At 47.2% G+C, this 13,523-nt stretch overlaps 1 protein-coding gene across 1 annotated transcript in view; it reads right to left on the bottom strand.

Moving 5' to 3' along the window:
• The window catches only part of snap25a (synaptosome associated protein 25a), a 36,739-nt gene that overhangs the window by 3,120 nt on the left and 20,096 nt on the right, over positions 1-13,523 (bottom strand). The window contains exons 4-6 of the mRNA XM_068576497.1: positions 9,772-9,820; positions 6,659-6,776; positions 989-1,108 (exon numbers count right to left, since the gene is read on the bottom strand). Of these exons, the coding sequence (XP_068432598.1) occupies positions 989-1,108; positions 6,659-6,776; positions 9,772-9,820 (287 nt within the window). The remainder of the gene's footprint in view (positions 1-988; positions 1,109-6,658; positions 6,777-9,771; positions 9,821-13,523) is intronic.

A 13,523-nucleotide genomic window follows, 5' to 3' on the forward strand; every position in this document is an offset into this window, starting at 1 on the left:
ATCATGTTGATGCTGCCCACAACATTTTCATTTCAGCCGTGTACAAAGAATTAAAACCATCCGTCACTGACATGGAGCTCAGTGAATATCTTTACATTGGTGGCCCGTCACTTTAAACCAATTCAAGCTATTTAAATGGTTTCATTTAACCAGAGGAGTCGCCCCCTGGTGGTCAGGAGAGAGAATGCAGCTTTAACACATGAAGCATAGACTTCTATACAACCAGAGGAGTCGCCCCCTGGTGGTCAGGAGAGAGAATGCAGCTTTAACACATGAAGCATAGACTTCTATACAACCAGAGGAGTCGCCCCCTGGTGGTCAGGAGAGAGAATGCAGCTTTAAGACATGAAGCATAGACTTCTATACAACCAGAGGAGTCGCCCCCTGGTGGTCAGGAGAGAGAATGCAGCTTTAACACATGAAGCATAGACTTCTATACAACCAGAGGAGTCGCCCCCTGGTGGTCAGGAGAGAGAATGCAGCTTTAACACATGAAGCATAGACTTCTATACAACCAGAGGAGTTGCCCCCTGGTGGCCAGGAGAGAGAATGCAGCTTTAACACATGAAGCATAGACTTCTATACAACCAGAGGAGTCGCCCCCTGGTGGTCAGGAGAGAGAATGCAGCTTTAACACATGAAGCATAGACTTCTATACAACCAGAGGAGTCGCCCCCTGGTGGTCAGGAGAGAGAATGCAGCTTTAACACATGAAGCATAGACTTCTATACAACCAGAGGAGTCGCCCCCTGGTGGTCAGGAGAGAGAATGCAGCTTTAAGACACGTGCATTAGCTTCACTCGGCACAACAGGAGGTTTCCGCCTGGTTGCTTCCGTCTCTCTCCTTCCTGCTTCTGCAGCAACCTTAAACATCTGCACCGCCTCCACATGGACGCTCGCATTCCTCGCACCTTTCTGTCCACGTGTGCGTTCGCGTACATCCCCTTAGTTCACCTCCATCTCATGACGATGCGTGTACCTGTCTTACCTGCGGATGAAGCCTCCGCTGATGGCCATCTGTTCGCGCTCGTCCACCACGCGGGCGGGCTGGCTCGCCACCACCCCGTCCTGGTTTTTCCCCCAGGCCTTGCTGGCTCCGCCCTTCATCCTGGCCGCCGACAGCGAATGTGGAGGACGAGGACGGACAGTTACTCAACAGTTTTGACCGAGCGACACAGCATTTACCCACAGTTAGTCACGTCTACAAAGAGGGCCTTGAGGCGCTGCAGTAGCAGATAAACATGTGAGGTGTGATCAGCTGACATAAAAGGTGTTATTTTGGCTTCATGCATCCGGCACAGAAATATATGGTGGGGGAGTAGACTAAGTCAAGCAAAGCATAGCAGGCACGGACTGGTTGGTGCAGTGGGTGTGGTCGGTACAGGCTCATTCTGTTGCTACACAGTAGTAATGTATGCTATGTTATATCTTATAAGTATATAACATACAGGTCACAATCACAGCTGTCTGTTCAGTATCATGTGAGCATGCAGTTTAACAGCGTCAACATGTGAGCTGACACAGTGTGTTCCCTTTCACTTTCAATTTAAGATGTTTAACCATCCGACTGGTATTTCTGTCCCGTTGCGATGATACCACAGTTAAATGTCTCGGTGCGACAGAAAACAGAGAAGAGACTCTTTGGCAGACACACAACACAGAGTGTACAGGACGGTCACATTGTTAGGAGGGACGACGAGCAATGTGAAGAACAAACTGCCAAAAGTAAACCAAAAAGAAAACAAGAAACTAGAGGGAGTCAACAGAGATTAACACCACGGTCAACTATTCCTACAAGTCCCGCCCTCGCTGTGTCTCAGGCTTTTCAAAAGGTCACTGCTTGTCCTCCAGGTTGGCGGTTGGATGTCAGGTAGCAGCGAGGCAGAGGAGTGAAGGGCGCGACAAGATGGAGTCCATCTGTGTCGCCTCGGCCGCCTGGGTTTTGTAAACGTCTCCTCACTCTGCCGGGAAAACTTCACCGTCCGATTTGGCACAAAAGGAGTCATGGATGGAGGGGGAGGAACATCATGTTTGCATCTCCAGAATGATTTGAAGGCACTTTTGATGACTGGACAGCGAAGACACTTTTCTCCCCTCAAGCAGTTTAACACCGATGTGCCAGGGAAATACATCTGATATCTATCTGTGTGTTTCCCATCATCCTTTCAACAATATTCTGTCATTTCTTTTGCTTGTTGCAGAGCTTCAGTTGCTGTGTTGTGTAACCTTGGAGTGCTGCGTGAAAGTGTTGGAGCAAGGCCGAGGCTCAGCCTCCTACTCTGCCTTTATTATTAGAAATGGACTGAGGCGAGACCTCACTGACACACACCAGTGTGGTAAACACACACACACACACACACACACACACACACACACACACTCACACACACACACACACCAAGCTGGTCCTTTTTTTCTACTTCTTTTTCGCAGTTTTTGTTTTAATCTTTTTCTCCTTAAAGTGCATTAGCTCTTTGCTCCTCTTTCCTCTCCTCTGTTCTCCCCTCCTCTCCTCTCCTCTTTCCTCCTCTCCTCTCCTCTCTATTCTCCTCTCCTCGCCTCTCCAATCCCCTCTCCTCTTTTCTCCTCTCCTCTTTCCTCCTCTCTTCTCTTTCCCTCCATTTGATATCTAGTTTCCTCTCCTTTGCAGTTTCCTTCCCCTGCAGTCTCATAATGGCTGTAATGTGCTTCTCTAATCAGCTTTGCTGTGATTGAACTGGAATGATCTGATTAGATCATAGGAGGTTTGCGGATCCCGCGAGCTCATTCTATCTAATTCATTCCCTGAGTGGCCTGCGATCTAAATCCAGTGGCATGCGGACAGCCAGAATCCAAAAGGCATTAAGTACCAGAAAAGCAGGAGTCAGCTAATTCTGACAGCCGACATGCCGAAGGGATTAGTAAAATATCTCAGCATGTATGATGGAATGAAGTTTCTGAGTGGTGAAAGAAATACAACAATGTTCACTATCTACTGGCTATGTTAGCCCTACATTAGGCTATGTTAGCCCTAAGTTAGGCTATGTTAGCCTTACGTTACGTTATGTTAGCGCCATGTTAGGCTATGTTAGCCTTAAGTTAGGCTATGTTAGCCCTATGTTAGGCTATGTTAGCCCTAAGTTAGGCTATGTTATCCCTATGTTAGCCCTATGTTAGGCTATGTTAGCCCTACGTTAGGCTATGTTAGCCCTAAGTTAGGCTATGTTAGCCTTACGTTACGTTATGTTAGCGCCATGTTAGGCTATGTTAGCCTTAACTTAGGCTATGTTAGCCCTATGTTAGGCTATGTTAGCCCTAAGTTAGGCTATGTTATCCCTATGTTAGCCCTATGTTAGGCTATGTTAGCCCTACGTTAGGCTGTTAGCCCTCAGTTAGGCTATGTTAGCCGTATATTAGGCTATGTTAGCCCTCTTTTAGCCCTATGTTAGGCTATGTTAGCCCTACGTTAGGCTGTTAGCCCTAAGTTAGGCTATGTTAGCCCTATATTAGGCTATGTTAGCCCTCTTTTAGCCCTATGTTAGGCTATGTTAGCCCTCTTTTAGCCCTATGTTAGGCTATGTTAGCCCTACGTTAGGCTGTTAGCCCTAAGTTAGGCTATGTTAGCCCTATATTAGGCTATGTTAGCCCTCTTTTAGCCCTATGTTAGGCTATGTTAGCCCTCTTTTAGCCCTATGTTAGGCTATGTTAGCCCTAAGTTAAGCTATGTTAGCTCTATCTAAGGCTATGTTATCCCTAAGTTAGGCTATTGTAGCTCCCTGCACAACGTCCCCCCTCCTCCTCCACCTCAGCCTGGACTTCTTTTCACTCAACTTCAAATAATGTGTCAACGAAGTAATTATCTATCTATATATCTAACAAAAATATGTCTGTCTTTCTGGCGTGCATATACATGTGCGTTCAGTTTGACTCAACTTCCCAGCAGGCCGTGCTGCCGCCCTCTGATGAGGCTGACCTACATGTGGGCGAGCTCCCTGCAGGAGAGGGAGCTCAGCTGCTGGGCTGAAGGTCTGCTGGGCGCAGCAGCGCTCTGCAGGAGAGGCGGCACTGCAGATGAAGCAGAGGGCGGAGCAGAGCAGCGGCGTGGGGTTCGCCACGCCGAGCCTCAGCGGCACCACGGAGTGATGCGCGGCGGCGTGACGTAGCCATTCACACAACAAACACAAGTCCTGACGAGAGATCACTGCGCATGCGTCCAGACCCAGACTCCAGCTCGCAGAGAGCGACACAGATCCCTCCTGTTCCCCTCCTCTGCTTCAAATCTGTCACTTCCTTCTTCTTGTGATGCGTTCACTGCCTTCCTTCCAGCGTTTGACAATGTTGTCATGTAGTATTACTCTTGTCTTGTCCTTTTTTTCTAACTGTCTCTTCTTCTCTCTTTTTGAGAAGGACTTCAGTTAACATGTTTGTCGTCTCTTTCTCTGCACTTGATTTGGTCCAATCCATTGAAATCACAAAATGATCCGTTATCATCCTACAAATGTGGATATACTGTGCATTTCTGTTTTCCATTGCAATTATGTTAAAGTATTAGTTTAATATGTTGGCACAGTTTTTGACAAAAACAATTTGAGTGTGTCCTAATTCACATGGGTCTTCCTAGATTTGACTTTCATAAAAATCAAGCAATCTAAATCTATTGTGTTCCCTGTTTGCCAGAAAACAAAGCCCCCACGCTTTCCACTGCTTAAGTCAAATGAAACATAAAATAAAGATGTGTTCATCATCATCATCATCAACATCACCAACATCACCATCATCACCATCATCGTTAATATATCAGCGTCATGAGTTCAGCGTCGTCATGTGTGGCGTTGCTGGTATGAGTTGCATCGTCATGCATGCATGAGCATTCAAGAGGGTCATGCTCGTCAGTCATTCCATGGCATTGGCACTTGACGGTTCAACAATGCGGGAGGGGGGGGGGGGTTGCTCGGAGGGAAACAAAAAAGTCTTGTTGCCCGCAAAGAGGTGAGGTTCTACTGGATGTTAGAGCGGTGGTGGTAGAGATCATGCAGATGAGGAGAAGTGTCAAACAGTCCCAGACCAGGCTGACCGAAGGCATTTTGGGACTGAGATCACAGAAGATCCAGCTGGAGTCAATACATAACGTGATCTGAGTGCCAACGTGCCTCGACCGCCCCAGCCCTGCTCTTTCTGGTTGGATCGCGGTGGCTTTACAGTCGGGGAGGCCGACATCTGCGGTGAAGTTATTGTAGAAGTCCCCTCTCCCCGTCGCTTTGCATTTATACTAGAACAAAACAACTCCTCTGCAGGAGGAAATGTCAAATGATACAGGTGGGACTTCTACAATGGCTGCACCGGCATGGAGATGACTTCTAAAAGTGTTTGGAGAAGTGGAGGCTTGGAGAACAGGGCGCTTGGAGAAGGGCTCTTGGTAGAAGAGTGTCAAGAGACACACTTGATGAACCACGGCCCTGGCTGAGTGGAGAAGAGCGTATGTGGAGGACCGGGCCTTTTGAGCTTGGCTTTACAGGATTTGGGTCTCACAAGGTCTCACTGTGCACAAGCAGCAGCAAAGAATGAGGAGGGGAGGGTTGTGCTACTTCTCAGAGGCCAATCGTGCAGCAAATGAGTCTGACTGACTTGCCAATCGTGGAGCTATGAATTCTGGGATGTTGCATGTCTGGAGGCCAGTGTAGCGGAGGTATGTTGTAAGAACACAATGCCTTCCCACACAGTATGAGTCTGCAGATAATTCCACATTAGCATTAAAGCCAAACTGAAATTCAGGTTTCTGCTCACGGTATAAACGCTTTGTACTTAAAAAAATGAGTCCAGGGGACGTACATGTTTGGGTTGCGACCAACGATGTGAGCACTGCTTACTGACTGGTGCATCATTGGCAGCAGCTGTGATTTAAACACTCGCTACGTCAGTCGTCCAAATACCTGAGCAACATATGGAGCGCTGAGCTAACAGGACGAGCCGTCGCTGCAGTGACTCTGGCAGAACGGCCATTTGAACACATTTGGATCTGTGAAGGGGAGCCAGCTAACATCATCCAGACCCGATCCTTCCTACTGCAGGAATGTGTGTACACGCTATAAACATAGCGTCAAGTGGCCAGCTATGCTAGCTAGCTTCCACTTCCTACGAAGGAGCTAGTTAGAGCAGCTTGCTCGTTTTCTCTTTGCGAGTGCAACACAAGCGTGACAGCATGATGCTCCTCACGAGGTCGTGAACGGACGGATGTCTTCCAGCACTACTGGTAGACGACAAACGCCGTGTGGACAGCGTGCCGGGACACCCACCCAGAGGCCTGAAGCCTGGACACCGTGTCCGAAGATACGTCCAAACAAGAGTTTTACTCTCTTTTAAAAAGATTACAACATATTTTCCTTCCACATAAAGTGAAGAAATCAAATTTGAGTTTGACTTTAAGTGTAATGCGTTATGTCTGTGTGTGTGTGTGTGTGTTTTGTGTGTGTGTGTGTGTGTGAAAGCACATCATGGCCTCCAGTGTCCACCTTCTGTGGATGTGGAAGGGGTGGAATCGGATTCGATTAGGAGACGGAGCAGAGTGGACTATTGGCTGATGGCCGTCGTGATGTCACTTCTACCTCTTTATAGTTAGACTTCTCAGATATGGACTTTTATTTCTGAATGGCAGGCAGGCAGGCAGGCAAGCAGCACCTACTTGTTACATGGACAGGAGCAAAGACCACAGAATTTCCCTAGATCGTTCAAATTCTTTTCTGCATCCTTCATGTCCTTATTGATTTGGTCCATTCCCTCCTCGATGCGCTCCAGTTGTTCTGATTAAACACAAGTCATTTATCCCCCACAGAACGAAGCACGAGAAGAGAGAGAGAGGGAGAGGAGAGGAGAGGAAGAGAGAGAGACAAAGAGGACAAAAGGAGAGAAGACAACAACTTCAGACACTCACTGTGACGAAAGAAAGTAAAAGGAAAAAAGAAAGAAGAAAAAAGGAAAAACTGGACGCCACCACATATGTGAAGAACCTCTGGGGCACATTGTCAGTACCTACTTGTTACACGGACATATGAAAAGCCCACAGCATTTCCCTAAATCTTTTAAATTTTTCTCGGCTTCCTTCATGTCTTGGTTGATATGGTTCATGCCATCTTCAACACGATCGAGTTGCTCTGGTCAGGACAAAGGATGACAGTAGTGGAATGAATTTCATTGACTGACAGAAATATGAGTTATGATGAGCAGTACTCTGTGTGCGTGTGTGTGTGTGTGTGTGTGTGTGTGTGTGTGTGTCAGGGTCAGAGATTAAGACCTTCTGTTGACTTCACCCATTTTCCGGGATAAAATAACTTAAGGAATTTGTGGGCCGGAGGAAAAAAGCAACAACAAAAAAGAAGAAATGACAGTAAAATGAATTCAACGCGACGGTGCAGGAATAGTTTGGCATCTTGGGAACGAACGCTCAGTCGCTCTCTCGCCATGCGTTTGGATGAGACGCTTGATGCCGCTCTCTGGCGTCACGGAGCGCATCAACGCCCTCGTCTCAACGCAGGACGGCAACTGTACCTCGTTCAAAAAGTGCCAAACTGATCCCTTCGTTGTTCTTGTGTACGTGTTAATGTCGGACAGCAGGAGAACAAAAGATTGCTTTCTGGCAGTTCAGATCTGTGGAACTGCGTTGGGAGGAAATATTTTACCATCTTATCAGCGCAAAAGAAGGAAAGGTCACCTGGGAACTGTTTGTGACCTCGGCGTCCTGCAACACTGACGGCACGTTTTCCACACTTTTTAAAAGAAGGACTGTAAGATGAAGCCCCTTCGTATCTAATATGTATTTAAATAAATATGTATATTTTACACACTGAGCAAGCAGCTGCTATGCAAACCACGAGAGTTACTGCAAATGATTGAAGCAGGACTGAAACGTTGAGAAACGTTTACGAGTCTCAACGTTCTTTCTTATGCCCGTTTCGTTGTAAAGTGAAACACGTTCGGGCCTCAGAGGAGTGAATATAATAACTGAGTCGCTTTGTCTGCTTTTTGCAAACGAGGTGCAACCTTCAAGGATTCGGGGTGAGATGCGTTGCTGCTTTTTGTCTCGTTGATGTGCTGTTGATGACGCGCCGCCATCCGGTCTGAGCGGATGCGGAGTGAGCGGAGTGAGAAAGGGTGAGCACAGTTAAACATGGAGCAGATTCAAAAAGTGATTCATTGACTTTTTTCTTTTTTTTTAGATTTGTGAAATCCCTGGTTAGCCTGCGTTCGTGTCAATATATTCCACCCATGAAGGACCCGCAGTGAGTCAGTGACCACGTGACAAACCTCTGCAAGTGTTTCAAGCCTCCATGTCCAGCCACCGGCTCTCCTGCCTGCACTGTAGGTCACTAACGCAGAGTCAGAGGTCAGAGGTCAGAGGTCAGCTCAGGCTTACAGCCGTTGCAATTGGTTTTGGGCTGGTGATCGTGAAGGTGTACAGAATAGAGGACACTGGGGATGAGGGGACAGGTGGATGCTCAGAGGAGGGACAGGGCTTTGGGACATGGGGGTTGGTGCTTTCACTGCTTTATCTTTTCGATTTGCACGCCCTCCAGCCAATGGGAAGAGAGCCGAGTCCCACGTCCTCGATCACCGGGTCGGGGGCTCGTGAACAAACTGCAGGTAACCAGGGATTGTACAAAGCAGCATGTTGACAGAGGAGTGCTTGAATGTTTTGTCGTTACCAGCTAAATCGATCGTTTTCTTTTACTCGTCTGGACTGTCACCAGGGAGGCCGGGCCAGTCCAGCTGTTCTCACACCTGTTTGGGCTTTTGGGCTTCCTGTAGTATCAGCAGGAGAAGGCTGAAGGCAGATTGGCCAAAATTGTGATGGTTCCAAGAGGTGAGCCCGTCTTAAACATTGGCTCACAGCGCAAACTGAGGCAACACATCTGCACACTCAGCAAGTTCAACCGTGCAAGACTTTGGTCTTGCAGAAATCTCTTGGTGAGACATTAATACATGTTTACATTACATTATTACATGAGTGTTTCTAGAGGTGGCTGCTGCCACTTGCTTCCTCTCAGGCGCTTTAGAAGCTGTGGACGAGTAAATGATCTGCTGGCAGTGACTTAAATGTTTCTCACGCTGTGACGCCAACATCACTGCGTTTTTTTGGATCATATTAACATCCAAACCGTTCCTTTGCTCGGTAGTTCTGGGGCGGATTAAACCACAAACAGATCCAAGAACAGCTCCAGGACACGTTGAGCTGTGGGGTTTTGGCTCGGCAGCGGCTGCCGGTAAACTTTGCTCTGTGAATGTGTCGGCATCAAGACGTCCTTCTCGTTGCCGTTGTTAGCTAATGGAAATGATAAAAAAGCTGCTAGCAAATCAAAAGCAGTTCGGCGAACCCAAAGAAAGAAAGAAACGTTAGCGTAAGGAAACAAAGGTTAAAGGAAACTGAAAGAAAGAAAAAATCCCCAAAGTTAAACCCTTTGGCACTTTTGATCAACGGAGCAGACGCTGCATGCATTAGATCATGAAACATGTCACTCATCAAACCAGAGAACAAATGTATTAGTTTAGAAATGCACTAAAACAAGAAGAAGCAACTGCATATGAAACAATCAATCCATTCACAAGTGGTTTGAAACCTTAAATGTAACAGCAACACGACTGTGTAGTGAGGATCATGCCCCGCGTGGTGCTGCTCAATGCAAACACAAACAGAATCTGTTAAGTTTGACTGAACACAGATTCATGATCTGAGCTTTGTTGAACGAGCTCAGTTGGTGAACGCTTCATGTTTAACTCGCCCTCTCCTCTGGTGCTACCTACCTCCCTGCTCGTCCAGCATAACCAAAGTCCTGATGCCGGCATCTTTGCTCTATCCCCCAGAGACAGCCAGGTAGAAAGGGAGCGAGGGAAGAAACAGGAAACAGAGGTCAGTGAAGGCATCACTGGCTGTTGGCACACATTCTCACATCTCACACATTTCACCAGAAACAATGTTTTTCCCAGCGCTTCATCAGAAGTCTGTGATGTTGGATTATTCTAAAGCAACGACTGAAGACAACGCAAGTTTCAACCAACGCACACGAACACTTTATTCCCACATAACTGAACCTGCTCCGTTACGCTGAGAGGGAAACGCATACCAAGCGATTCATGAGGTTTACTCCGTAAATATGTGCAATTGTTCAGTAACTTGGGTTACGTATGTAGTGATGAACATCTGGCATGAGGTTGAAATGCGTACACTTGGTTCTTGGGTTCAAATGGGACGCGAACAGAGGCCTTCTGGGGGAAAGTCCGGTGCTTGCTAAAGGATGCAGACTTCCACGGGCTGGAGAAGATCACAAAACATCGTCCAAAGACAATAGTTTCCCTCGTTGAGACGGTGCAGTTTAGGGTTGTTAGGAGAGCAGAGAGGGAAGACATCGGAGGCTCTACCGGCATCCATTTTAATTTACAACCGAAGAAGGTTCATAGTGACGTGGTGAAGACATTAGTTTGACATTTTGGGCAACGCTCGGACTTGTTTTCTTGTCGGAGGTTGACGTCACTCACAAGGCTACTGCTGATGTAGAAAGCTGGTTAGCTTAGCATGAAATGTAGCCTGGCTAGTTACTGGTCAGGTTACTGGTTAGAGGACCTTAGAAAAACCTCCTGAGAAAACCACAAAGCGATGGACGTACGATGTTTTAGTTAGCGTGTTGGTCAGCTGTTACCTCCATGCTTCCAGTCGCTATGCTAAGCTAACCTGGCTCAATACTGAGCATACAGCCAAGAGAGAGGAATTAATGTTCTTGGCAAAAAAAAATAATTATTTCCCAAAATCTAATTGAACTATTTATGAAATATCCTCAGTGAAAAATAAGACGCGTCTTAACATCAAAGAAAAGGAAGAAACTTTGCAGCTTTTAACTCCATAATATCTGATTTAATATGCTTTTGAGTCACAAAGATAAAAAGGTTTTCGAGAAAGCCGAACGACTAATTCAACATCAGGATACGCTGGGATCATTCTGTGGATGTCTGCGTCCTCCTGAAGAAACTCATGAGAATAATTTGCTCCCCAACGTGGAGATTATTCCCAGGAGACGAACAATAATAACGCTGATTAAAAAGAGAAACCTGCCGCTGGCTTGACACAATGAAATATACAAAAAGCATTGGAGTCATTAGTCCATACAGAGTTAATGTCAGGAGTATTTAAAAACAAGACACGCCCCTAAGAGGTTGATTGGTCAGTCTCTCCTCAACGCGATGAGATATCAGAAATCTTTCAACAGAGTCTTGAAGATGAGAAAAAATAAGACAACGGCGTAATAATAATAAGAAACAGCTTCAATCGGGTCCTCTCGGACTGTCGTTTGGGCCATAATATCCCAGAACCCCTTGCGTCTGAGGCCCAGCAGCTAGTCCACCTTTAGCCGAAGTATTAGCATCGCTTTTAACCTGCGAGTGACACTATTTCTCTTCCCCCTCGGCCACATTTACAATGCATAATCCTCAGTTATTCCTCTTGCAGCCTTCAGCTTTTCATGTGAATTCCCTCTCGACCGTGAGCCCGATCAGCGGATCCCGATCAGCTGATCCTGCTCGCCGCCAAAGCGAAGCAGCCGGTCACTGATCGGCCGGGTCGGCTCCAGGTTCTGATGCTGGGAGGAAGCGGCGGGCGGAGGAAGCGGCGGGCGGAGGAAGCGGCGGGCGGAGGAAGCGGCGGGCGGAGGAAGCGGCGGGCGGAGGAAGCGGCAGCGCTCGCTTCCAACTCCTCTCCGCCTCTTAGAAATGAGCCACCTGGTCGGGCCTGATAGGCATGAATAAGATGATGGCGTGTCAGTGTGCACACATGAGCACACATCCCACACACACACACACACACACACACGCTTGCCTCCTCAGCAGTTTGGGAGTCACATTGACCAATGAGACCAAGCCGTTTACATTATTCTGTTTACTGTTGAATCTCAAAGAGGAGGAAACGAGTTCTTCAGACGGGTGAAGTGGAGGTTTTGTGGACGCAGCTTCCTGCTTCAGGTGGAGAGATTCACACATTCTGGCATCGATGCGGTCGCTTGTTCGCTTGCATGTGGTTACAAAGTATTTACATTCATTACTTCAGTAGAAGTATAGATACTAGGATTTAAAAATACTTCTGTACAAGTTGAAGTATCAACTCAAGCTTTTTACTTAAGTAAAAGTATAAAAGTAAAAGTAATTTAAGGGGATTTTTTTTTCCATTCAGGACAAACTGTTAAGCTGCATCTCAGGGGCCGATAGTGCACGACCCCACCTCCACCTCTTGAAGTACAAGCCTGTCTTGTTGGGCTGATAAACTCATATTCTGAAATATTAATCCCACATCCAACAAGAAGGCGCAGTACAATAATCACAAGACACGCTGTTTTGAACTGAAATTGTGTCTCCTTCAGGATATAATAGTCATTTCTTAAGAAAAGCGGCATAAAACACAGCAAAACATCGCCGTGCATGGACCCAACATGGCCGCCAAAGCTGGCTGTGGTCACGTGGGTGAATACGCTCGATAGGTTTTTTTTTAACGATGACAAGCTGGAATAAAAACAAACTAAAATGAAATAGTAACGAGGCTATTTTTAAAATGTAGTCAGTAGAAAGTACAGATATTTGTGTGAACATGTAAGGAGTAGAAGTAAAAAGTAGTCTGAAAAATATATACTCCAGTAAAGTATACATACTCAACATTTCTACTTGAGTAAAGTAATGAAGTATTTGTACTTTGCTACTTGACACCTCTGGTTCCAGATGTGCTTTGGTGTGTCGTGTGTTTACTTTCCCTTTTTTCCCCTTCAAAATCAAACATAAGTATTTGTTTCCAACCCGTCATCTCCTCAGTCGCTTGCGGCGCCGCTCGCCGCTGACATCAGACGCCCTGAAGGATGTCGTTGAACGTTGAATGTCTGCGGCCCGGCGTCAGCTCTTTGTGCGCTCGCGGCCTGCAGAGCGGTGACCCCCCCGCCTGCAGCGCGTGCTGAGACATGTGGTCAATGTGACCTTGAGATCTGCACCGAGAGCTGGTCGGCCGCCGCCGCCGCCGCCGCCGCCGCCGCCGCCGCCCAGCTGTCCACGCTGCCTCCCTGACTTCCACTTCCAGTCCATCGCAGCGTCATTTATTCAGGAATGCAACATCCACGGCGTCAGCGCGGGATCGGCGCGAGCTTCCTCTCGCTCGAATGCGTTTTGTGTCATAATCTCCGGGCCGCCGCTCGGTCGGCCCTCCTGGTTTGTTTCTGTCTGGTCGGCTCGTTGCAGGAGGGATTTAGTGGAAAGTGCCGTCTTTTGAAATACTCTGTTATTTTGAATAGAATCATTTGCAGTCATTCTGCTACGTTCAGACATGTTTCCCACTAATTCAGTTTCCTTTCATTTCAAGACAAAATCAACAAACGTTTCTGTGGTCACGGACACGAGCCGACACCGGCGGGTCCAACGGTACCAACTGGAGTGACTCTCTCAGGTGTGAACAATGGGCCTAACGGGGCACTGCAAGGTTCAGACGTGGAGGACTCAAAATACCAACTTTGCAGAGACAAAGTAAGCCCATG

The sequence above is a fragment of the Clinocottus analis genome, unplaced genomic scaffold (genome assembly GCF_023055335.1).
Source record: "Clinocottus analis isolate CAN_PGR_092001 unplaced genomic scaffold, fCliAna1.0.p SCAF_15, whole genome shotgun sequence".
Classification (NCBI taxonomy): Eukaryota; Metazoa; Chordata; class Actinopteri; order Perciformes; family Cottidae; genus Clinocottus; species Clinocottus analis.